This window comes from Scyliorhinus torazame, chromosome 2, assembly GCF_047496885.1.
Source record: "Scyliorhinus torazame isolate Kashiwa2021f chromosome 2, sScyTor2.1, whole genome shotgun sequence".
Lineage (NCBI taxonomy): Eukaryota > Metazoa > Chordata > Chondrichthyes > Carcharhiniformes > Scyliorhinidae > Scyliorhinus > Scyliorhinus torazame.
In genome coordinates this window covers 326,438,832-326,464,419 of record NC_092708.1, presented here as the reverse complement: position 1 = coordinate 326,464,419, position 25,588 = coordinate 326,438,832, and the positions used below count along the sequence as shown (strand labels likewise).

The 25,588-nt window shown below is 47.1% G+C and overlaps 1 protein-coding gene across 9 annotated transcripts in view; it reads right to left on the bottom strand.

The window, feature by feature from the left end:
• Positions 1 to 7,948, bottom strand: part of nid2a (nidogen 2a (osteonidogen)) — a 277,646-nt gene extending 269,698 nt beyond the window's left edge. For 5 of the 9 annotated variants that reach the window (XM_072489757.1, XM_072489756.1, XM_072489755.1 and 2 more), the window contains exons 1-4: positions 7,672 to 7,948; positions 6,792 to 7,094; positions 1,186 to 1,424; positions 73 to 608 (exon numbers count right to left, since the gene is read on the bottom strand). In XM_072489757.1, the coding sequence (XP_072345858.1) occupies positions 73 to 608; positions 1,186 to 1,424; positions 6,792 to 7,094; positions 7,672 to 7,872 (1,279 nt within the window). In that variant the 5' untranslated portion in view covers positions 7,873 to 7,948. The remainder of the gene's footprint in view (positions 1 to 72; positions 609 to 1,185; positions 1,425 to 6,791; positions 7,095 to 7,671) is intronic. The other 4 variants (XM_072489752.1, XM_072489751.1, XM_072489750.1 and 1 more) reach the window with 1 other exon arrangement.
• Positions 7,949 to 25,588: the final 17,640 nt, after the last annotated feature.

Here is a 25,588-nt window from a genome sequence, read left to right as displayed (position 1 = left end):
AGTGAGTTTTTAATCAGAATGTATTGATCAAGAGGTATAAACTATTTGAAATCAACTTTCCAAGCTACTTACCACCTGTACCCAGTTGTTCATCTTCTTCCACACTGACAACGTGTCTATCATGTGTAACTGGTAGTGGATTTCTAGGCAACGATTCAACCTCTGAGTATCCATCTCGGTACCTTGGGCCAGCCCCACCTTCAGGATGCCTGTTAAGATATGATGGCAAAGCCCCCGACTCAGGGTACGATGACACAACGCCTGCTTCTGGATAACCTTCAGGATAAGACGGTATAATGCCTCCATCTGGATATGGTGGGCTGTCTGGAATACCATCAACCCTGTCCTCGGGTTCTGTGGATATGGGAGGTATGTACTCCAATTCCTGTTCATCATCACCCTCGTAATATTGTTTGTAATCTTCAGTCTCAGTATACTCAGATTCCAGTGTATCGGCCATAGCTGGACCACTCAAAGTACTATCCAATGTTACAATAGAATCCCCTTCTGAAGGCTCCTGTCCAATTTTTGCTTGTTCAACATTGTTGAATGAGGACGTCCCGCCAATATGAAAAACCCAAACTCCTCGGGTTCCTGAATTGCCCATCCTACAATGGTCAGGAAATAATGAGATTGGTCTTAAATGTAATACTTATTTTCTTAATGGCATTTGTGAGCTTTAATTATTAATGGTTCAAGCAGATGTCCAGTAAATTTGAGCAAACCATCTGTCATTTAAAGTAACTCCGGTTAGTCATATGTAAAACTTACTGAATATTAAACCTAGCAAAAGATCTCAAATGTATAACACGTCACCACGTACAGAATTGAGTCTTTGTTATTTTACTAATTGGCAATTTATTCAGCTAGGATATTAAATTCATTAATTCATATACTCAAAAGCTTGCAATGCTATGTCTTTGTGCCTGGCAAATCATTCAAATTTCATTAAATTACGATGGCTTATGATTTATTCTTTATATTACACGCAACACAAAAACAACTGCATTTATATAGTGCCTTCGTAAAAATGTTTCAGGAGTAGAATTGGCAAGCCAAAGCAGATATTAGGACAGGGGACAAAATGTTTGGACATGGAGGAGTGCCTTAAAGGAGGAGTGAGTTGCAGAAGCAAAGAGGTTACAAGGGCAAAGTACTGCATAGCTGCGATTGAAAAGTACTCACTGATATAGGTTTTTCACCGTTTGCTCATTGCTAGTAACACTGTAATAAGGACCCTCACTTCGCCACAGCAGGAACCCGGTTTCCCCTCTGCTGAAGCCCACCCGAGCAGGTAGCTCTATCTGAACATTGTAGGACTCCTTAGGACGGGTCCCGAAGAACTGTAACCCATCCGCTGGGTACAGAAAAATTGCATAGGTGTTTGACTCATCAAAAGCCAATATTGCTTGAAAGGTGTTGAACTGAAGAGGGAAAAATTTGTACAAGTTCTATTTAGGTGCACAATTTCTTCAATCATGAGGCATTTCATAAGAACAATCTATTTAAACGGACAGAAATGAAACAGGAAATTAGATGTTTTACAGCAATATAACAGGCTTAATGTTAATTCCAAAAGAGCTCTCTTGCTGAGGAACAACTAGGCAATCAGTCACAGAAAAAGTGTGTATCTGGGTTTTAGAAACCCAGATCAATTTAACTAAGCAAACAAAATCTAAATTCTGGGCGGGATTCTCCGGTACACCAGCCGCGTGTGCGCGCCATTCGCTGGCGGCGGGATTCTATCTTCCCGCTGATTGTCAATGGGAATTCCCATTGTCTAGTGGGTACAACACAAGATCGGACAATGGATCTTCGTCCAATTCAGAAGTCTCTCGAGCTTCAGAAAGGGAAGAAATGGCCTCTGTGGCGCCATCGTCCCCTCACTGGACGACCGAGAAGTTGGTGGACTTCTTGTCGGGTGAATTTAGGAAACAGCGACAAGCGGCTGCTGAGGATCTAATAAAAGGGGCCATGGCACATATTTGTGCGACCTTGAACAGGTTAGATCAGTGAGTGCAGATACAGGGGGTGAAGGTGAAGAAGGCGGAGGAGGCGGCTCACTGATCACACCGATTGAATTATCTCTTTGGAGGCAGAGGTGACGTTACTGGCGGAGGAGCGATGAACGATAATAGCCAAGGTCGATGACTTGGTGTATCGTTCCAGACAGCAGAATTTAAGAATTGTTGAGCTGCCTGAGGGCCTGGAAGATACAAATGCCACGGATTAAGTTATCCAAGAGGTTTGAAAAGTTGGTGCGGGAGAGGGTCTTCTTGACCCCTCCCGAGTTGGACCGGTCCATCAGTCGCTGATATAGAAGCCCAGATCGGGACGCCACCACGGGTGATCATAGTCCAGTCCATTGGTACCTGGATAAGAAGTGGGTCTTGATGGGTGAAGGACAATCGAGAATGTAGATGGGAGGGCCATCCCATTAGAATATGTCAGGGCAGAGTTGGCAAAGAGGCATGCGCCGTTTTATAAGGCTAAAGCAGCACTTTACAAGAGGACCGTACATTTTGGGATACCTTCAGAGTCAAAAACTACAATTTTGATGCATCAGAGGAAGCAAATGACTTTGTTAAGAAGCATAGACTAGGGGGAAATGAAGTTTGAGGACTATGGTCTTACTTGAAATCTTCTGTATTTGCATTTTGGTGTGGGAGGTTTATAAAATGGGAGAGGGCACGTTGTTGTTATGGGGCTGGTTGGTGAGGGTTGTATCTGGGTGAATTTGGGGATTGTTCACTGTATTGTTGGAATTGTCTGGGGAGGGGATTTGTGTGTGATTCTCTGTTTTCAGGCAATAATGTTTGATATTAAAGTTGGGTATGGGTTGGGGGCGGGGGGGTGTTGCTGTTTGTTGATCCATTTTATGAAAGACTTTGATTTTTACCCTAGGTGGGGTGTCACCCTGCTAGCAGTTCTGCTTGTTAATGGGAGCAGTGTGGGGGAGATGGCTACAGCTAGTTACCTACGGGAAGTATGGGGTTTGTTATTTGGTTTCTTCAGGTAACAAGCTTAGGGTTTTTTGTGTTTGTTTTGCTGTAGTTGGGAGAGGGGGGGGGTTGATTCATGCTGGGTTATTTGTCTGGTGTCGGGGGGGGGGGGGGGAATTGCAGATGGTGCAGATTCCTTATTTTTGAATGGGCTTGATGGGGGTGATGGCGGCCATCTTGGGTGGGCCTGGAGCTGGCGCAGGTTGGAGTCCTGCCTGATTACCTCACGGGGGGGGGGGGGGGGGGGGGGGGGGGGGGGGGGGGGGGGGTTGGCGAGGATATGGCTCATCCTGGGAGGGAGGGAGGAGGTTAGAGGCCCCTGTCCGGTTAGTTACATGGACTGTGAGTGAGTTAAATGGAGTAGTTAAAAGGTCACATGTATTTGCCCTCCTGAAAAGTTTGAAGGCTAATGTGTTTTTTCTACAGGAGACCCATTTGAGAATTAGGGACCAAACCACAAGATCCCTCACTTGAGTTTTGATGTTAGGACATGGGGAGATTGCGATATTGATTAACAGAGGATGGCTTTTTCTGCGGTTAACACTGTGACGGACTCAGCAGGGAGATATGTAATAATTAGTGGGTTGTTGGCGGCACGTCGGTGGCTTTGGTTAGCATGTATGCATCGAATTGGGATAACTCAGAATTCATTAAGAAGGTGTTGGCTTCTATTCCCAATCTCGATTCGCATCAGACTTCAAATTGTATTGTGGATCCTAAGTTGGATAGATCGAGTCCCAAGTCCTTCACTGCTTCGGGATGGCAAAGGAATTGTTGGTCTTCATGGAACAGGGGGGGGGGCGGGGGCAGACCCGTGAAGATTTAGGTGTCCAAGTGGTAAGGAGTTTTCTTTTTTTCCCCCCATGTTCATCGGGTTTACTCCCAGATTGATTTCTTTGTAGTAGGTAGGTTTTTGCTCCCTGGGATTAGGGGGGGGGGGCACTCGGCGATTGTAATATCGGACCATGCCCCACATTATGTGGGTCTGTTACTGGAGCCGGGCTACTCAGTGACCCCCGTGGAGGTTGGACACAGTGTTGCTCGCTGAAACGGGATTTTGCATGTGGGTATCTTCCGCTATTGGGGAGTATGTGGAGTTTAACAAGAATGAGGCGGTCTCGCCCTCCACACTCTGGGAAGTATTGAAGGCGGTCATTAGGGAGAGAGATAATTTCTTATAACGCAAATAGGGATAAACCTGGGAGGGTGGAGAGGAGGAGGCTGGTGGAATTCCATCCTTGAGATGGACCACCAATACTCGATTGCCCCAACGCCAGGGAGAAAGAAATTACAGGTGGATTTTGAGTTGTTGTCAACAGGGAAGGCTGTGAACCAACTTCATCACTCGAGAGGGACATTTTATGAATATGGGGGGGAAGGCCAGCCATTTGTTAGCTCACCAGTTGAGGCGGCAGGCTGCCTCCTGGGAGATAGTTCAGGCTAGGGACTCGGTTGATAGGTAGGTTTCTGCCCCGGAGAAGATTAATGAGGTGTTTGAGGCCTTTTACCATGGGCTATAAAAGTCTGAGCTTCCGGAGGGATTCGATAATGTTACACTCTTTGGATGGGTTAATCTTCCCGGAGGTGGAGCTGGAGGTGCCGATTGGAAAGGAGGAGACCATGAATTATATTTGTTTAATGCAGATGGGCAAAGCACTGAGTCAGGATGGATTCCCTATTGAATTTTATAATCAGTGCGCTAGTCTGTTGGTTCCACTTCTGCAGGGATATGTTCAGTGATTCTCCATCCTGGTGGGGTGTTGTCAGCACAGACATGGACCACCATTATTCTGAAAAAGGACAAGGATCCCACGGTGTGTGGGTCGTATCGACCTATTTCTCTGCTAAATACTGACGCTAAGTTGTTGGTTAAGGTGTTGGCAACCCGTTTGGAGCCCTGCTTACCAGGGGTGATTTTGGCAGAGCAGGCAGGATTTGTTAAAGGCTGGCAGTGTTGGCCAACATTAAGGGACTCTTGAACGTGGTGCTGTCGCCCTCCTCTGTGGCCGAGCCAGAGGTAATTATCTTGATGGACGCATAAATTGTTTTTGGCAGGGTTAAGTGAGGGTACATTTTCAAGATTATGGGGCAAAATGAGTTTGGGCCAAAATTTATATATTTTTTTGTATACATTTAGAGTACCCAATTTTTTTTTTCCCAATTAAGGGGTAATTTAGCATGGCCAATACACCTAACCTGCACAGTTTTTGTGTTGTGGGGGTGAAACCCATGCAGACATGGGGAGAATGTGCAAACTCCACACAGACAGTGACCCAGGGCCGGGATTCGAACCCGGGTCCTCAGCGCCATAGTCACAGTGCTAACCATTACGCCACATGCCGCCCCTCAAAATTTATATCTTGAGGCTTTTATATAGAACCCCCACTGCAAGTGTCCATACCAACGCCCCATGTTCGGGGTCCTTTCAACTGAACAGGGGTGTCCACTACCCCTACTGTTGTTTGCCTTAGCCACTGGCCATTGTGCCGAGATCGTCTTCTAAGTAGTGCGGGGTTGAGAGTGGAGGGAGGGAGCATAGGATGTCCCTATATGCGGATGATTCGGTTTAAACATTACGGGCCCTCTCTCCAATGTGGGGGAGATAATGAAGTTGCTCAGGAAGTTTGGTTCCTTTCCAGGTTATAAGTTAAACCTGGACGAGAGTGAATGTTTTCAGGTGAACCCCCCGGAGAGGGGAGCTGATTTGGGAAGGCTACCGTTTTGTCCGGACAGGACTAGTTTCCGGTACCTGGGGATTCGGGTGGCCCATGATTGGGCCTCGCTCCATAGACTTAATTTGGCCTGTCTGGTGGATGGGGTAAAGGCTGATTTGAAGAGGTGGGATGTCCTCCCTTTGACCTTGGTGGGAAGAGTTGAGATGGCGAAGATGAATATTCTCCAAAGCTTTTTGCTTCTGGTCCATTGTCTCCCAGTATTTCTTTCTAAGGATTTTTTGGTAGAATCAACAAGTTGACATCTTCTTTTGTTTGGGCGGGTAAGACCCCTCGGGGTCATAGTGCATTTTTGCAAAGAGATAAACAGTCAGGGGAGTTGGCATTACCTAATCTGATGCGCCATTACTGGGTGGCAAATATTGATAAGGTGCAGGGGATGGTTTAAGGATCCAGACTCTATATGAGAGCGGATGGAGGAGGCTTTGTGTATAGGATCAAGTCTGAGGGCCATTGTTACTGCTCCACTTCCGCTCTCCCCAGTAAGATTTTTCGGCGAGCTCAGTGGTAATAGCTTTGGAAATACCAACACCTGCAAGTTCTCTAAGTTGCACTCCATTCTGACTTGGAGCAATGTCGCTGTTCCTTCACTTGTCACTGGGTCAAAAACCTGGAACTTCCAGCCTTACGGGGCTGTTGTAACTGCTCCACCGGTCAGCAGCAGTTCAAGAAAGTGCTCACCATCAGCTGTTCAAGGGCATTTAAAGATGGGCAATGAATGCTGATGGTACTAGTGACGCTTACATCCCATGAAATATATATGTATTTAAGAATAAAATAGCATAATGCATCCTGGCTTCTTTCGACCAAACGTCTTGATACCACTAACGTAACCAACATGGTTTTAAATCCAAAATCACTTCTGCAAATTGAACGTGGAAAGTGGTGTTGGATTAGAAAGTGGTGTTGGATTAGAAATGGTCCCCAATGCTGGATCATCAGGCTTTCGGAAAAGCACTCAGGGGATGGCTGCCAAAGCTACACCCAAGCCAGGTCCTTCCACATTTGCTGGCATCTCAATACAAATGAAGTTTACTGATCTCTTGCAGTTCCTTACCCAGTCAGAGGAGGCACCCGAGCGCGTTATTTCCTCGTAAGGCGCCACGTTCTCCCAAGTGGCGATGAAAGCGTTGGTCGGACTGAAGGAACTTTGAGGAAATCCTCTCCTGATCGCCTGGCCGGCGCGGTCAAGGACGTCAGGGGAATCGTCTTCTCTGTAATAAATCCGCCCTCGGCCGTTACTTGTGTCGATATCTGACAAGTAAGGCGCTATCACCGGGAAATCAGTGGGGAATCCATCATCCACATATTGGGTCTCTCGGGGGAAATCGTGGGGGGAGATGATCCCATTCGTTCCCACCTGGAGAGAAATGATTCAACCCTTTATGAGCAACCCAGTGAAAGGCATCGTTCTGTCTTTGTTCTTAAACCTTAGTGACTACAATAAAAATAATCTTCAATATGTCGATTCTATGTTTAGCACTTATAGCAATGTTTACACTGAACTGCTTATTTACAGACATATCCATAACTATGCACAACATAAGTAAATGTATACCCCACTGCCAATAGTGTTTTTAGATCAGATTGCATTTTCAATTTTTCCCTGTCAAGAGTGAGAATGATCATCCTCTGATTGAAACCATTGCCTTTTATAGACGTTTGGACCGAGGGCGCACTGTTTGTCAAATCCTAACTGGGCTACACTCTGAAAAGCGATAAAGCAGAAGTTAACCCCCCCCCCACACACACACTAACCCAGCCCATCCCAATCCCGATAACTTTTAAAACAATGAGTCGGGAGGAATGTTCGTCCTGTAGTTCGAGCAGAAAAGACAGCACCCACTGAAATGTAAGGGGTTTTTTTTAAAACCAAAAAAGGTTTCCCACCTCGCACAATAGTGAGTAAAAACTTAAAGGCAAAAATGCAAACTTACGTAAAGATCACTGAACTGCGTGTCATAAAAGACAAATGGCCTTTTGAGATTTGTAACTTGAGAGGTCTCATCATCGCCCGGCTGCAAGGTAAGGTCCTGGGTGTGGGCACCAAACGGGAAGAGCTCCTCTCTCTGGATTGCACAAACCGAGCAGAGAATCCAGTGGAGTTGGAGCAGGGAGACGAATCCGCTTCCCAGCATTGTGGAAGCGAGCAGATGTGCCCCCCAAAGCGGATAGGGGAGGAGAGGAGGAGAAGCGGCTCTGCACTCTTGATCTCCTGGTTTTATAAGCTGCCTTTTCTGTTTTAACCCCCAGAGCAGCCAATAGCCCCCGGGAGAGGGCAGAGCAGCCCGGCCCCCTGCGCCCTCATTGGCTGCTGCCTGAGCTGATGGGCAGGTCGAGCCGCACTCTGCCCCATCGGTCACATCTGGTTGCCATTAAAACGTTTGTCTCTGCTCCACATTCTCATCGCACTTATTCGTTCGAGTCGTCAAGACCTTAGGAAAACACCGTCAGGCAGGAGGGATGGGGGAGGAAATAAAAAAGAAAACACACATCGTTGGGAATGTTTTGGAATTTGCTGGCGGATTTGTTGGAAGAATCCCAGTACATGTTGTACTCATGTTTCCAGGCCTGGTGTCTTTGCTGCAGTGGAAACTAGCGCTTTGCCGTGTCCTTTCACACGTAGGGCGGGGTCTACAGAAACAACATTTCCTAAAAGCTGATGATCCCAAAATCTGCAATGATGGAAGTCCGGAACGTTCATAGAAACCAGACACCAATTGCTTTTGGCCATCTCACCCGCTCAAGTCGGTGGGTTGTGATACTAAACTGCTTTTAACAGCACCTGGGATCAAGCACGAGTCAAATAAATGATAGCGTTACTTGGCAACAAAAAAGGACTTGAGCACAATCTGCACCCAGCAGCGAGGAGCAGAACTTGACATTTCTAATAAAATTAAACCATAATCTCAATGTTTCGCTGTGTGTGATGAGGGTGGTGGAGGAGGAGGAGGGAGATAAGTCCAGCCTCTTTCAAGTTGCCTTGCAAATCGTAAGTGCTTTTTTTCAAAGTGTTCGGTCTCAGTCAAGGACAAGCCGAGTTGCAGATTGGTGGCGTTTGCCCACGAACCCTTCCCCCTGACCATGCCTCAGATTTCAGCGGCGATATAACTATAACGCTCCCCTCTGCAGGTATTCCTCACTGATCCAGATGAAATGAGCAAAATGTTCTGGCCAAGTCCCTACTGGGAAGATGCCCTGCAATAAGCCTGTGATTATACCCAGTCAAACCTACTGCAATCTCATGCGCGTTGGAAATGTTGCACGTTTACATGCTGAACTCCAATGGGGCTCGTTGAATTGTACTGGCCCATGATACTGTAAGTCATTAGTAAAGGTTGTGTCAGTGTCATCTCAGAGTACGCACATCCCGAAGAAAGGATTGCAAACTGGACAGGAAATGATCCCTGCCGCTATCTGAAACACATCAAGGCGGGTTTAAACCGGTTCACGGATACACGATCCAAACAACTGCCAGATTGAGTTCAAGCTGCCATGTCCCAATTATATATTGCACGGAATATGAAAGATAAGCAATGCAGTGGGTTAAAGTACACTTAAGGGCTGTAAACAATGGGCTATATTCCACCGCACTTTGGCAAGGCACTAAAACAAATCCTACGCAGATCATGTAAAAAAAATTATTGTCACAAGTAGACATACATTACCACTGCAATGAAGTTACCGTGAAAAGCCCCAGATACTGATCATCAAATCAAAAGCAATATCCTAGGATCAGAGGGCGCAGAATGAGGCCATTCGGCCCCTTGTGCTAAAGAGTACCTTTGACAAAGAGTCACCAGACTCTCAGCGTGAGCTGCCTTCTCCCTCCACAGATGCTGTCAGATCTGCTGAGATTGTCCAGCAGTTTCTGTTTCTATTGTCTCAGATTCCAGCAGCCGCAGTTATCTGCTTTTCCCTTTTTAAAGAGTTATCCCATTGGTACTTTTCGCTTGAACCCAGCACGGCAGCAACACACAGTCATAATAGATAACCCGATTCAAAAGCGTCTCGCCTTTTTATTATCTATTCCAGAGAATGAAAAAATTGACAGCGATTGGACTCGGTGTTTCGCTGTGAAATTGCAGCAAGTTAATTTGAAATCCTGCCTCACCACAGGACCCAGCGAATCAGCGGGGCAGCAGGAGTTTAGCAGCAACACGAATATTTCAAAGGAGTCTGTGGTGAACCCTTAGCTTTGCATTTCATGAACAGATAGAAACGGGGGCCCTTCCCCGTGTGTTTGCTCATGTTCCTGCTCTTTCTTTGCCGAGTGCCAGTCTCCAAATTGGAGTGAGATCTTCAAAACAAAAGTCCCGTCGTCTCATTATTTACTCAAAGGGTTCTTTATTTAAAAATTAAAACCTTGTATGGAATAAAGGGTTTGATGGTTAGGGAGCTTGATGGTATTACTGAAAGACCTTAAATAAAGCATAGTAGTGATTTTAGTTTAAGTTAACTTAATTATAGTGAAACGTTGGGCCATGTAAGTAAGGTTGAACAAGCCATTCTCCTGATATTGTCCTTTGGTTCTCCGACACGTGTATCTGGGTCAATTGTGTTGATCAATGTTTCATTATAGATTGTTAAGTCCCATTATTGCACATTCATTATTTTCTTACTGGGAGGGGGGAGTCCAGGTTTATTGGCGGGAGGGAGATAGCTGAGACCACAAGCAGGTCAACCAATCCATCTCACTAACTGGTACAGCCGGCTTGACGGGCCGAGTGGCCTATTTCCTCTCCTAAGTCTTGTGTTCTTTTGAATTCTCTCTTTTGCGAGTATCACTGACCAATGTGGGAGAAACATACACTTCCATGATCACGGGATATGTGAATCCAGTACAGGAAACAATTACATCATCCCAATGAACTGGAGCTTTAAACTTAGGATAAGTGAATGTTTGCCCTTAATTCGGATGAACCCATTCTGACATGAAATAATAATAATCTTTATTAGTAGGCTTACATTAACATTGCAATGAACGTACTGTGAAAATCGACCCCCCCCCCCCAAAAAAAAAATAGAATCCATTGTTTTTTCCCTCCCATTCCAGCGAGATGGGTGTTTACGATCTTTGGCACTTTCATTAAAACGCAGCAGAATTGTCCTTCCTTTCACTCCAGTTCTACTCGCTCCAACCAGTTCCTCTTCAAAACCCCGACTGGACTCCGTGTGACTTTGTGCCTTTTTTGTCTGGCCGTTGTTCAAAGGAGCCCGTGTGTAATTCTGGGTTGTTGGGACCAGCAGACGTGGTGGTGATCCGAAACCGGGATAAGGGATCGAGCTGATTACTTCTTCTTTATTTGGGGAAGATTTTGAGACAAAACAATCAGTTCCGGAAGGGGGAGACGTTTCAGTTTGATCAGCCACATTTGTCCACAACAAATGTTATTCTTAATAGACGAACGCTACACGGTCAGATCACGAACAAACTTAGAGCCATTCTTTCTTCCCCATCTTAATTTGAACAAAATGGTAGGTTGGATAAACAGATAGTGAGCTAAATGATGGCACTGGACAGTTTAAACTTGGTTGCCGACCCATGCTGAAATGGGCGTAAGTAAATTTAAAGAACAAATGAAAACTTTCAGTAACAAAAATTTGCATGGAGATGTTAGTAATGATCTATCCTGAGGAGATAAGTGAGGAAGAACGTATTGAAAACATGGTTGTAAACTTGAGGAGCAACACCATCATATATCACCTTTTTGCAAAATGATACTTTATTCATAAAGTATCTGAAAGAACATTGCAGATATTTCAAAAAGGCCATCACAATAAAGTGCAACAATATTCAGGTTCTCTACATACAGCATGGTGCACTCTGAGGTGCTTCAATACAATCAAAGAAACATTACAGACATTTCAAAGTGTTCCTTACAAATGGCTCAAAGGTACTTGAGATGGCCACAGAGGTCAAGTTGCACTGTGAGGTGCTTCAATACAATTGTGATACATGTAATATTCATTGTGTACATTCACTGAGTCATACAACCCAAGGGGGTTCTGTACAATTTATAGCATCTCAGTTCACTATGGCTGAAAGATCTTAGGCAGTGACTTTCTTCGCACTGTACCTCGGCGGCAGTTGCACCAAACTTTAGTGCCTCTCTCAGCACATAGTCCGGGGCTTTGGAATGTGCCTGTCTGCAACATTCGGTCAGGGACAACTCTTCGTACTGGAAAACCATCAAGTTTCAGGCAGATAAGGGCAGCACAGTGACGCAGTGGATAGCACTGCTGCCTCACAGCGCCGAGGTCCCAGGTTTGATCCCGACTCTGGGTCACTGTCCGTGTGGAGTTTGCACATTCTCCCCGTGTTTGCGTGGGTTTCGCCCCCACAACCCAAAAGATGTGCAGGGTAGGTGGATTGGCCATGCTAAATAATTGACCCTTAATTAGAAAAAAAATTTAAAACAATTATTTAAAAAAGTTTCAGGCAGACCAAAGAGCATCTTCCACCAAGTTGATGGTCCTCCAGCAACAGCTGTTGTTTGTCTTGGTGTGGGTCCCTGGGAACAGCCCGTAGAGCTGGGCCCTGCGTCACGGAGCTGCTCAGGATGAACCTCGACAAAACACACATCGCTCTCCAGGCCTTCTTTGCAAAGGCACATTCCACAAAATGGTGGACAACGGTAACGTGTGGATGGGGTGAGACTCTGGACGTGAAGGAAGGATCTGACAGGGAGAGCCTTTCCCACCAATATCATATTGCTCGGGCATTTTAGTCTTTGGGATGAACATTGAGTTGAACAATTGTCCCGATATTACCAAAGGGTAGTTGTTGGTGATGTATCTGCTAATCTCATTTGTATCTTGTTTCTTGACCCCTTCCCATCTCCTTTTGATCCTTTCGTCAGTTAAGGTTGTGGGGGAGTCCGGCAACATATCAGAAACTTGTTTGGTGTTGGTTTTTTTTAACCCAGTCACTACATTTGCACCTAGCTTCCAGATTTCCCAACCATCCAGAGCTGGCTGGTGTGGTGACAACCTATCAGGATCAGACTGGAAACATTTGGAAGTGTCATGACAGGAACTTCATGGATGGAGGCTCAACTTTGGAAAGCAGCGCAAGTTTCTCAAATGCTACAGGTTGTAAAGATCCGCAGGGAGACTGTTTCTGACTGAGGGAGAAAGAGGACAGTTCCAGAAAAAAAAAGGCATGATTGGATATAGCTGAAGAGGTTAGTAGCAGGAAGGTAGTGCTCCACTTCTGGATACAATGTCACAAGATTTTCAATCGGCAGAGCACCAAGGTGCTTACAGGTCCAAGCTCCCTCACTGTGCCTTCCCCAGCTTATTCCCTGCACACTCCTCAGAGCAACAAAGCTAGCAGCCTACCCTTCTCGGTCAAAGTACCTCCTCAAATCCCCATCCGAATCACTACCAATGGCATTCTCCTTCATCTTATAGAACTATCAAATCCAGCCCTGATTGACCCTCCATAAACATTATCTTCCATCCTCTCAAAACATTGCACAGTTCACACTCACAGCTCTGTTCATTCTCTCCTTACAAAGCTCCAGGGAGAGGGTGGGAACAGAAGGTGGCCATCCAGTCATCTTCACCATGACAGCTGCAGAGGAAGTGCTGCAGATACCTGGCCTCTGCATGCCTGGCCATTGGTGATGGGGGAGCCAAGTTATATCATAGAATCTACAATGTGGAAAGAGGCCTTTCGGCCCATTGACTCAGCACAGATCCACGGAAAGAGCACCCCACTTAAGCTATATGTTGACAAAATTACATATCACACAAACAGGTGGAATACAACACCCGACTCCCATGGATTTGACGTCAGGAGCTGCTGAAAAATGATGATGTCTTAGAATTCTCTCTACTGGCACAGCCCAATTAATTTATTTCATTTCGCACAGGTCCAACAAGTGCTCTTCAGGTGTTGGTGCCAGAGGTGGAGAAACCATAAAAATAGGAGCTAGAGAAAGGCCATTCGGCCCTTCAGGTGTGTTCTGCCATTCAATATGATCATGGCTGATCCTCTCCCTCAACATCATAATCATATCCCTGGATGCCTTTAAGGTCTAGAAACCCATCTATTTCCTTCTTAAATATATTCAGTGATTTGGCCTCCTTCCAGACCGTCTGTGGCCTAACCTGTATCCTCAGACTGTGATCCCTTGTTCTAGACTCCTCCCCAGACAGAGGGAACAACATCCCTGCATCCAGTTTGTCCAGCCCTATTAGAATTTTATACATTTCAATGAGATCCCCTCTCATTCTTCTAAACTCCATCAAACAAAAGGCCCAATCGACCCAATCTCTCCCCATACAAAAATCCTGCCATCCCTGGAATCAGTCTGATGAACCTTTGCTGCATTCCCTCAATGGCAAGTATATCCTTTCTTAGATAAAGAGACCAAAACTGCATAAAATACTCCAGGTGTGGTCTCCATGGGGCTGGTTTAGCTCACTGGGCTAAATCGCTGGCTTTTAAAGCAGACTAAGGCAGGCAAGCAGCACGGTTCAATTCCCGTACCAGCCTCCCCGAACAGGTGCCGGAATGTGGCGACTAGGGGCTTTTCACAGTAACTTCATTGAAGCCTACTCGTGACAATAAGCGATTTTCATTTCATTTCATTTCACCAAGGCCCTGTGCAGCTGGCGTAAGACATCCCTGCTCCTGTACTCAAATCCTCAAGCAGGCTGTTTTAAACTTTGAGTCTTCTGCTTTCTTCTCTACTTCAAGGCACATCCCAATTATTGATTCACGGACCAAACAATAAAAGAAATGGGAACAAAATTATATAGACAGGAAGGACTCTTACACTTAACCCATATCTCTGTGTAATTTTATCATTCCGTCAGTTTACAATGCTGCCTTTCTTAACATTGTCAGCAAGCTGGAATGTGCATCTTTTTAAATTTATGCTACAAAGGAAAGGTTACATTTGGAACTATCAACACAGCATTAGCAGAGTTGGATAGAAGATTTTTTTCAGCTGCACTGAATGTTGCAGGCACCTTTTGTGCTATATCTTAGAACAGTGGGAAAATCACATGGCAAACCGGCATTGTTCTGTTCATAGGAAATCCATTGCTCATTGATAAAACTGTCCCTGAAGTACGAGATACCTTTTTGATTATGAATGACACCCACTGCATAGTGAGCTTCAGAATCACGAGGAATGCTACAACTGAAATATGCCCTTGGCTCATGAAGGCCACACACACTACCAGTGGCAGCAAAAGTCACCATTGCCTTTGTTCTAATCCCCATGGCGACCAATAGTTTGTAAAGATGAATTTCCTACCGACCAATGGAAAGACCCAAAGGATATTCACATTTTAAGACTTTTATTGCAACAAACAAACTACCATCAGCACACTGAACACCAAACTGAAGATAATGTAGTTTCACATTAACTAACACAACTGAAATATGCCTTATGAAGTGTTTTTATTTTACGCCACACCTCTGGCAGATATGCAGCATAAAAGTCCAAAATTACTCCAGCTTTCCAACAGGCTCACTTCTTTCTGCCACACCAGGTACAATTTTCCTTTGTCCTTTGAAAATCGTTCCACTCAGCCTGAATCTTCCAGAGCTGACTTCCACTGGCAAGACCCACCTTGGCACGCCCTGTTCCTTAAATCTCCAAAAGTCCCATCTGTTCTGTTATCTTCTATTTGAACAGAAAAACAACTCTCACCAGCATTAGCTACTTTCTCTCTCTCTCTCTCTCCCTCCCTCTGGCTCTCTCCGTGTCTTTAAGTCTCTACCACCAAAATATGGCTTTTCCGATTTAAGATGTGGAAACTGTCACTTGCTTTTCAATAGGTTTTGGTCAGGTTTCTTTCCCCATGACAACCAGATCACATAGGTCTGTCTCCAGACAGAGATTTAGTGTGGCCTCACCAACCCCCTTTCAAAACATTCTGTTTCAATTTAAATTAAAGGAGACATTTTAAAGCATAACTATCTTATAAAGAACAGAATTCATAACACCTTCAACAGTTAAAAGTGCAAGGACATTGCTAGAATAAAATGCAATGGATTGAGTTGGGATTGGACGGCATCTTAAAAGTTTAAACATCTTAAACGTAACCTCGAGCCACCCATTTCTGTTTTTAATGATTGGAAGACACCTCCATGAGCTCAGCTGGCCATTAGGATATTACAATAATACCATGTAATTCATATTTAACTAATCTTTCAGGTTTAACCCAACAACTAAAGGATGCTAGGACCGGGGCTGTCGTGAGTTTTGCTTTCAGCTCGCGCCATTCCTCTTCATGCGTGGGCAGCCACTGGAATTCCGTCGACTTTTTGACGAGATGGCGGAGGGCCGTGGTGTGGGATGCCATATTGGGAATTAATTTCCCGAGGAAGTTGATCTTTCCGAGCAAGCGGAGGACCGCCTCTTTGTCCTCCGGGGTCTTCATGGCGTTGATTGCCGAGACCTTGTTGGTATCTGGCCGTACGCCCTGCTGCGAGATGTGGTCACCTAGGAATTTGATCTCCGATTGACCAAATGAGCACTTGGCCCTGTTGAGCTGAAGATCATGTTCATGGATTCTTTGGAATACCTGCTCGAGGTGAGCGATGTGTTCCTGGGGCATTGTGGACCAGGTAATGACATCGTCAACGTACACTCGCACCCCCTCGATGCCCTCCAGCATCTGTTCCATGATGCAATGAAATACTTCGGAGGCAGATATGATGCCAAAAGGCATCCGGTTGTAGCAGTAACGACCAAACGGGGTGTTGAACATGCACAACTTGCGACTGGACGCGTCCAGTTGTATTTGCCAAAAACCCTTGGGGGCGTCGAGCTTAGTAAAGAATTTGGCATGAGCCATCTCACTGGTCAACTCTTCTCGTTTTGGTATCGGGTAATGTTCCCTCATGATGTTGCGGTTTAGATCCTTCGGGTCAATGCAAATGTGAAGCTCCCCTGACGGCTTCTTGATGCAGACCATGGAGCTGACCCTGTCTGTGGGCTATGTAACCTTTGATATGATGCCCTGGTCTTAGAGGTCCTGTAATTGCTTCTTCAGACAATCCTTGAGTGGCGCCGGCACCCGGCGAGGTGCATGAATTACAGGGGTGGCGTTCAGCTTGAGCAAGATTTAGTATCGGTATGGGAGCGTGCCCATTCCGTCAAACACGCTGTGGTACTGTGTGATGATGTCATCTATGTCGGCTTGCAAGTTTCCATCGGGCGAGGCCATCGCCGGTGATGATGACATTGTGTGGACGCGTTGAACAAGGTTCAGGAGTTTGCAAGCACGAGCACCGAGCAAAGATGCTCTGTCAGGCCCGACGATTTCAAACCGCAGCGTCGCCTTGATCGCCTTATTGGATACCCCCTGTTGACATGAGCCACTGGCAGATATGGCGTTGCCATTCTAGTCAAGGAGCTGGCAGGCCGGTGGAAGAATGCTTGGTTTGGCGCGGATGGAGTCGAGGTCGGATTTCGAGATGAAGTTCGCCGATGCGCCGGTGTCCAGTTTGAACCAGATGCGGGCCTTGTTCACTGTGAGGACAGCAGACCACTCGTCTTCGGGATCCACACTGAGGATCGAGAGGCGTTGCATAGGTGTGGTGGAAGGCAGCGCATGTGTAGTTATGATGCCCACCTGGTATGGGGACTTGAGACACTCAGCATCAGGGTCCGTTGGGCTGTCGGGATCGTAATCTGGCATGCCTTGTTGTATTGAGCGGACACTTCTGCGCCTCAGCTGGGATCGCTGGCTGCTGAGTGGTGGAGTAGATCTGCAAAGGGCTGCGTAGTGACCAAGCTTGCCACACTGTAGACACTGGCGTCCTTTTGCCAGACATTGCCGCTTTAAATGGGCGGAGCCACAATTCAGACACGTCATGACCCTGATGTCAGCGCGTTCCGTGCGCCATCGCGCATGCGCAGTGCGGTCGGTCGACGTACGCACCTGCGCAGTCGGGTTGTCGGGCTCGTCGTCCACTCGGTCGTGGTGCGCATGCACAGGGCCCCGGAAAAGAGCGCGAAACGGCCACTCTCCTCGATGCTCAGGCCCTGCATTTGTGCAATGGCCTGCACCTGTTCCGCCTCGTGGGAGGCCTGTTTTGCAGTTTCTGCCGCCCTGATGTGGGAGTAACGATTCTTAGCATGCTCATGGACAACGCACGTCTCGATAGCGACAGAGAGGGTCAACTGTTTGACTCTCAGGAGCTGCTGCCGAAGGGAGTCGGAGTGGACTCCGAAAACGATCTGATTCCGGATTAAATCAGCCATCGAGTCATAGTTACATGACTGCGCTAGGATGCGGAGATGGGTGACGAAGGATTGAAAAGGTTCATCCTTACCCTGAAGCCTCTGCTGGAAAACGTACCGTTCAAAACTCTCATTCACCTCAATGTCGCAGTGGCTGTCAAACTTCAGCAGGACTGTTTTGAATTTCGTTTTGTCTTCGCCGTCAGCGAACGTGAAGGAGTTGTAGATGTGGATGGCGTGGTCCCCCGCGGTGGAGAGAAATAGCGCAATCTTCCTGGCATCCGATGCTCCTTCGTGGTCAGAGGCCTTGATGTACCAGAGGAACTTTTGCTTGAAGAGCTTCCAATTTGCACCGAGGTTGCCGGAGATGCGGAGCTGCGGAGGAGGCTGGATGTTTTCCATGTCACCGGATGGCTGCTTGCTGGTCAATGCTGATTCACTCAAGGTAGGTCCGTCAATTTTCAGTATCACTCCGTGGTACCCTGATGTGTTAGGCAGGTCAGTTCGGTGTGGACTGCACTTGATGCAGCGATGCGAGAAACAGACCTCTAACACTGTAGAAGATCCAACACGGTTTTATTGAACGATAGAACTAACATACATATTTAACTGTGGGTCGACACTATACTGAACTGACTGGAGACCTTGTACAAACCTGACCAGACTTACTAGCTACCGCATGGTGTTTGCACTGTGCTAGCTCGTGAACTCTGACTGTCTCAGTGGCTGGGTCCAGAGAGAGCGGGAAACCTAGTGCCCTCTGGCTTTATAGTGGTGGTGTCCTGTCTGGTGATTGGCTGCACTGTGCTGTGTGCTTACTGGTCATCCTGTGTGTCAATCACTGCCTGTCTGCACTTCATTATATACATGCGTGGATAATATGACACAGCGTAGAGCCAGAGATGAGGTTTATTGGCCAGGGATAAACCACAACATTGAAATGATGGTGGATAACTGCGAAACCTGTTAAAAGTTTCCACCCAAACAAAGCAAAGCGCCGATGCAGATGGGTGAGATCGTCACAACTCTGTTGCAGAAGGTTGGCATGGATCTCTTCCACTTAAATGGAAAGGAATACCTTCTGGTCATATACTATTTTTCTAACTATCCGGAGATAGCACAGCTATCGAAATCCACGGTCAGATGTTTAACATTAAGAATGTTAAAGAGAATTTTGCGGGCCACGGCATTCCGAATGTGGTCATGAGTGACAATGGTCTTTGTTTTGATAGTTATGAGTGGACAGAATTTGCACGGCAGTATGATTTCCAACACGTCACCTCGAGTCCTCTGTACCCTCAGTTGAACAGCAAGGCTGAGAAGGGCATTCATACCGTTAAACAGCTCCTGAAAAAAGCATTAGATAGCCGAGATAGCACCCATCTCGTGCTCCTAAGTTACTGCACCACTAATCAATGGGCTTTCTCCAGCTCAATTGATGATGAATAGGCAACTGCGAACGACCTTGTCCTATATTCCTGAAGAACTAGTTAACCATGCGTTAGAGAGGCAACTGGGGCGAAATTCTCCGGAAACTGCGTGCTATCCGCCGACTGGCGCCAAAAACAGCGCCAATCAGACGGGCATCGCGGTGCCCCAAAGGTGCGGAATGCTCCGCATCTTTGGGGGCCGAGCCCCAACATTGAGGGGCTAGGCCGGCGCCGGAGGAATTTCCGCCCGCCAGCTGGCGGAAAAGGCCTTTGTTGCCCCGCCAGCTGGCGCGGAAATGACATCTCGGGGCGGCGCATGCGCATGCGCGGGAGCATCAGTGGCTGCTGACAGTTTCCCACGCATGCGCAGTGGAGGGAGTCTCTTCTGCCTCTGCCATGGTGGAGACTGTGGTGAAGGCGGAAGGGAAAGAGTGCCCCCACGGCACAGGCCCGCCCGCGGATCGGTGGGCCCCGATCGCGGGCCAGGCCACCGTGGGGGCACCCCCCGGGGCCAGATCACCCCGCGCACCCCCCCAGGACCCCGGAGCCCGCCCACGCCGCCTTGTCCTGCCGGTAAGGTAGGTGATTTAATTTACGCCGGCGGGACAGGCAACTAATCGGCGGGACTTCGGCCCATCCGGGCCGGAGAATCGAGCGGGGGGGCCCGCCAACCGGCGCGGCGCGATTCCCGCCCCCGCCGAATCTCCAGTGCCGGAGACTTCGGCAACCGGCGGGGGCGGGATTCACGCCAGCCCCCGGCGATTCTCCGACCCGGCGGGGGTCGGAGAATGTCGTCCCTGATCTCTCAAAAAAGAAGGCAGAAGGGGTTTTACGATAGATCCACAAAAAGACTCCAACTATTGCACCCAAATGATACGGCCAGACTGGCGGATTCCAAAGGAAATCGATTGTCTAAGCAGGCGAAGGTACTGTGACAAGCAGGTCCAAACTCATACCTCATCATCAAGGGTGAAGGTGTCTCAAAAAGGAACAGAAATACTCGGCTGAATGTTCGGCAACCTTTTGTAATGCAGCCACCAGAAGAAGTAGGTAACTGTCTGAAACAGCTGAAGAAGATATAGTGCAGCATACGGAGCCACAACAACAAGATAGAGATACAATGATATAGGAAGAACAACAAGCAGCATCAACAACTCCCCCAGTGCCCTCTCAGTGATGCTCGAGCTGTTTAGCCTTCTGTGCCCTACCGCTGCATCCAGGTGTGTCCCCAGAGGTGTAGGCAGCCTGCGTCCCATGGCCTTCGATGCCCCTGGCGGGTGTCCTCTGGGGGCTCAGGGCTCTGAGGGCCCTGGCGCACTTGCCGGCGGCACATGCCCCGCCGTGCAGCTCTGTTCCACGTGTTGTCTCTGAGGCGCGCTGTTGTCAGTGTGTGGGTCTCGGGGGAGCCAGTGGCCGCAATCACCAACTTGTAGGGTGGCGTTGGGTTGACACACAGCACCCCTTCCTCTTGGTCGGTGCCTATAGGACCCTGGGATTCACCTCAGGACTGAGGGGCAGCTGGATTGAGTCCCGGCTGCCCCCGCATCATCTGGCTGTGCCAGCCCTGGCGACACCACAATGTCTGCAGTAGTGTCGACGGCTTCGGCGATGCTCCTCAGTGACTGGGACATGCTGTCGAGGCACTCAGCCATGGCCGTCACTGACCGAGCCATGCCTTGGACACCTCCTCTCATACCACCAACGTCGTGCACCAGGCTCTTCATTGCGGTCGCCACCCTCGCAGTTTTGGCGTCGGTGCCACGCAGTGCCGGCGTCATCCCCTGCGCCCGTAGCTGCTGGGACTCCTCCAATCATCTATGGACCTGCTGAAGGGTCGCTGAGATCCCCCTTTGAATATCACGGCCGCTCCCTAATGTCTGCATCAGATGTGGGGAAACCTGGACACGAGGTTAAGCAACTGACTGGGACCCGGCTGGGTCCTGGGACCCAGTATACCTCCAACTGCTGTCTCCCCTGTGTGTTCCTGCCTCCACTGATGTGCATCAGCAACTATGTGGTGCTCCCCAGAATGTGCCCCAGAAGCTTGTTGCCTACCGAGGTATATGTCTCTGTGCTGGTGGACAGTGGGGGTGACAGCTGTGACGCTTCGACAGTGAGATCCTCGGAGCTCTCAGAGGTGTTCTCATGGCAGGCGGGATGGAGGGCACCATCATCACCGTCGGATGGAGACCCTGCAGGAGAATGGACATGTGGTCATTGGGAGGGATGGCTCAGTCTGCATGGCAGTAACATCTCACATGTGACAGGTCATCTGGGTGGGAGCCGGTGGACCCTCACCTCTACGCCGTATGTCAACATTTACGTTGGTTACAAATCTGTCCTTGGCCACCCCGTGACCTCCAGAGCCCATTCATCAGAGGGGATGAGGACCCTGATGTCTGGCACCGTGCCACCTGTCTGGGCCCTCTCCCGCCTGTTATGGGCCAACTTCTCCTGCGGGGACACCGAAGGTGGTATGGTTAACCACATGGGTGTGGGGGAGGCTCGGGGTGGGGGGTCGAGGGGCTTGGGAGGCTGCTCGGGGCCTGGGGGGGGTTGACTGCGAGCTAAGTGGGGTTGGCTATGCAGGATCAGTTTAAGTGCTGCTCTCCCTTGTTAGTGCGGGACTGACGAATGTGGTCCCGGCGAATCAGCAGGCGGGACCATAACTTGGGGCGTGAAGCCTGTGGGGCCTTGTTAAGTGGACGAATCAACGTTTTATAGCAGTGACAGCCTCGCCGGGCCCAGCACCGTAAGCTCGCGGCAGTTCCCACTCGCTACAACACTTAGAACCCTTTTGGTTAAATCACGTTTGTGGAGTATTTCTAATGTTTTCTGCTATAATTCCACCCTCTTTGCTCCTGGAGAGACCAGCTGGTGTGTGTGTGTGTCACTTGGCAATGCGAAAGTTAAATTCCGCACAGTTTCTTGGGAGGCCTGACTTAGTGACTGTCCTCAAGAGATTTCTGATGGCCAGCAAAAAAAAAACAAGAGTCAAAGCCCCCAGAAAACAAATCTCTCATAAAAATATAACAAACCAAAGCAGAGTACTGCTTTATTTACAGAGTAAGCATTGCTTCAAAAATTTAAAACAGAAAGCAATTTAAACAATTTAAAATCCATAGCCATTCTTGTTGAACTTTTCTAATCCCTATCCAGAGCATCAATATCCTGCTGGAGTGCTCGAGAAGGATTTACCAACGATCTTATACTGACCTCAACAACCTCAAACCTCGGGTTTTCCAATTTTCCCTGGAGATATTTCGTTTTTCTAAACAGGCACTTGGCTACTTCCTGCAGTGTTTTACATCGCACATATTTCCAAGCCGCCAATGTTTTTGATAGAAATAAGTTTGTTAGTTTTGTTCCAAAAGAGTAATAAGGACTTTGTAAAAGTTGCCACAATGCTTATCTACTATATAAAATGTGCATCTGAGCAATTGTTTAGTGGAGTTGGGGAAATTATGAAGAGTTATTTTCTTTGAATTAAACTCCTTCTTTATTTTGACCAGTTGTGAAAGTTCTGGGTCTGAGCTCCCACAGACTGGGAAGGTCTCAAGGTCGATCTCTAGATTTTACTGCACTGGAGTGCTGCCTGGACTGCAGTAGAGTATGACAGTATGAGTTGAAGTCCAAGGGAATTTAAGGGTTAAATTAAGGGTTAATTTCTATCTGAAGCCTAGTCTTTCTTTAATTCAGCATTAACTATAAGTTGCCCCTTGGTTTGGAGAGTTTTAGAACATGGTTGATATAGGCTCTGCTGCAGCTGCTACTAATTAATTAGATAACTGGCTTAAACAGGTTTCCAGAGGCTAGTTTCACTTGAGTATAAAAGTAGGTGTTCTTAACATACAGCTTGGTCTGTGAATAGCGCTGTCGTACAAAACAAAAGCCCCACGTGTAAACATGTTAAAAAGACAAGTCTTAAGGCACTGGGCTGGATTCTCTGCTTCGCCGGCAGCACACTCATGCCCATGGATTTCCCTAATGGTGTGGGGGTGCCCACAATGGGCCAGCTCCCGGGACGTAGGATCCTGCTGCCGGTGGGGACATGCCACACCAGAAAACGGGTGCGGTGGGATGGAGAATCCTGCCCACTATATCTGAATGCACGGAACATGTGCAGTAAGGTAGATTAATTAACTATGCAAATTCGTATACACACTGGGTACAATATGGTAGTGATTATGGAGACATGGCTGCAGGGTGACCAAGGCTGGGAACGGAATATCCAAGGGCATTCAATATTTAGGAAGGGCAGCCAACCAGGGAAAGAAGGTGATGTGGTGTTGTCAGTGGAGGATGAAATCCGTGCGAGAGGATGTTGACTCAGAAATTCTAGATGCAGAATCAGTCTGGGTGGAGCTAAGAAGCAACAATGAGTGGAAAACATTAGTGGGAGTTATCCATAGGCCTCCAAACAGTAGTGAAAAGATAGGGGATGACGTTAATTGTAAATTTTGAGATGCACATAGCAAGATGCTGCAGTCATCATGGTTGACTTTTATCTACATATAAACTGGGCAAATCAAGTTAGCAACAATATTGTGGCAGATGATTCCTGGAGTGTGTATGAGATTTTGATTAGATCGTATTTAGAGGAACCAACTAGGAAACATGTTATCCTAGATTTGGTATTATGCAATGAGTAAGGGTTAATTAATTACCTTGTTGTGTGGGGCCCTTTAGGGAATAGTGACGCTAACATGATAAAATCCTTCATTAGGATAATATTTAATGAACAAATGTATGCATTGCAACAGTTCCGACACATTTCTTTCTGGCGCAAAACAAGAAAAGTAGCCCAACAATGGCTCACAAAAGAAATTAAGGATAGTGTTAGATCCAAAGAAGAGTCCTATAAAGTTGCTAGAAAAAGTAGTAAGCCTGACGATTGGGAGACGTTCTATATTCAGCAAAGGAAGACAAAGAGATTGATTCAGAGGGCAAAAATAGAATGAGAGTAACTTGCAAGTAACATAAAAGGTGGACTGTAAAAGCTTCTATAAGTATATAAAAAGATTAGTGAAGACAGATGTAGGTCCCTTACAGTCCAAAACAGAACAATTTCTAATAGGGAACAAGGAAATGGCAGAGAAATTAAACTATGTTAGTTCTGTCTTCATGGAGGAAGACACATATAACTTTCCATAAATACTGAGAAATTAACAGGACTGAAAGCTGATAAATCTGATAGGGCCTGATAATATACATCCCAGGGTACTAAAGGAGGTGGCCATGGAAATACTGATGCGTTGGTTGTAATTGATTCCAGAACAGTCCCGGCAGATTGGAGTGTGACATTTGCAACCTTGCTTTTTAAAAAGGGAGGGAGAGTGAAAAAAGGAAAATACAGTCTGGTTAGCCTAACATCAGTCATCGGGAGTCTATTATAAAGGATGCAATAACAGGACACTGAGGGAATATCAAAGGGAATAGACAATGTCAACATAGGTTTATGAAAGGGAATAAATCTTTGACAAACCTGGGTTTTTTGGGAACGTAACTGGTAAAATAGATAAAGGTGAACCAGTGGATGTGGTGTATTTGAATTTTCAGAAAGCTTTTGATAAAGTCCCACATAATAGGTTAGTGCGCAAAATTAAAGCGCATGGATTTGGGGATAATATATTGGCATGGATTGAGAATTGGTTGGCAGTCAGAAATCTGAGAGTAAGAATGAATGGGTCTTTTTTGAAGTGGGATCCTGCAGGGATCAGTGCTTGGCGCCCCAGCTATTCGCCGTTTGCATCAATGATTTAGATGAGGGAACCAAAAGTAATATTTCCAAGTTTGCTGATGACACAATGCTTGGTGGGAAGGTGAGTAGCGAGGAGGCTTCAAGGTGATTTAGACAAGTTGAGTGAATGGGCACACACATGTCAGATGCAGTATAGCATGGATAAAGGTGATGTTATCTGCTTCGGAAGGGGAAACGGAATGGCAGAATTTTATTTAAATGATAGATTTGGAAATGCTGATGTACAAAATGATCTATTACTGAAAGCAAGCATGCAGGACAGCAAGCAGTTAGGAAGGCAGATGGTACAGTGGCCTTCATTGCAAGTGGACTTGAGTCCAGGAGCAAGGATATCTTACGGCAGCTGTACAGGGCCTTGGTGAGACCACACCTGGTGCAGAACACACTGGGCGCGATTCTCCACTCCCCCGCCGGTTGGGAGAATTGCCTGGGCCGCCAAAATTTCCCG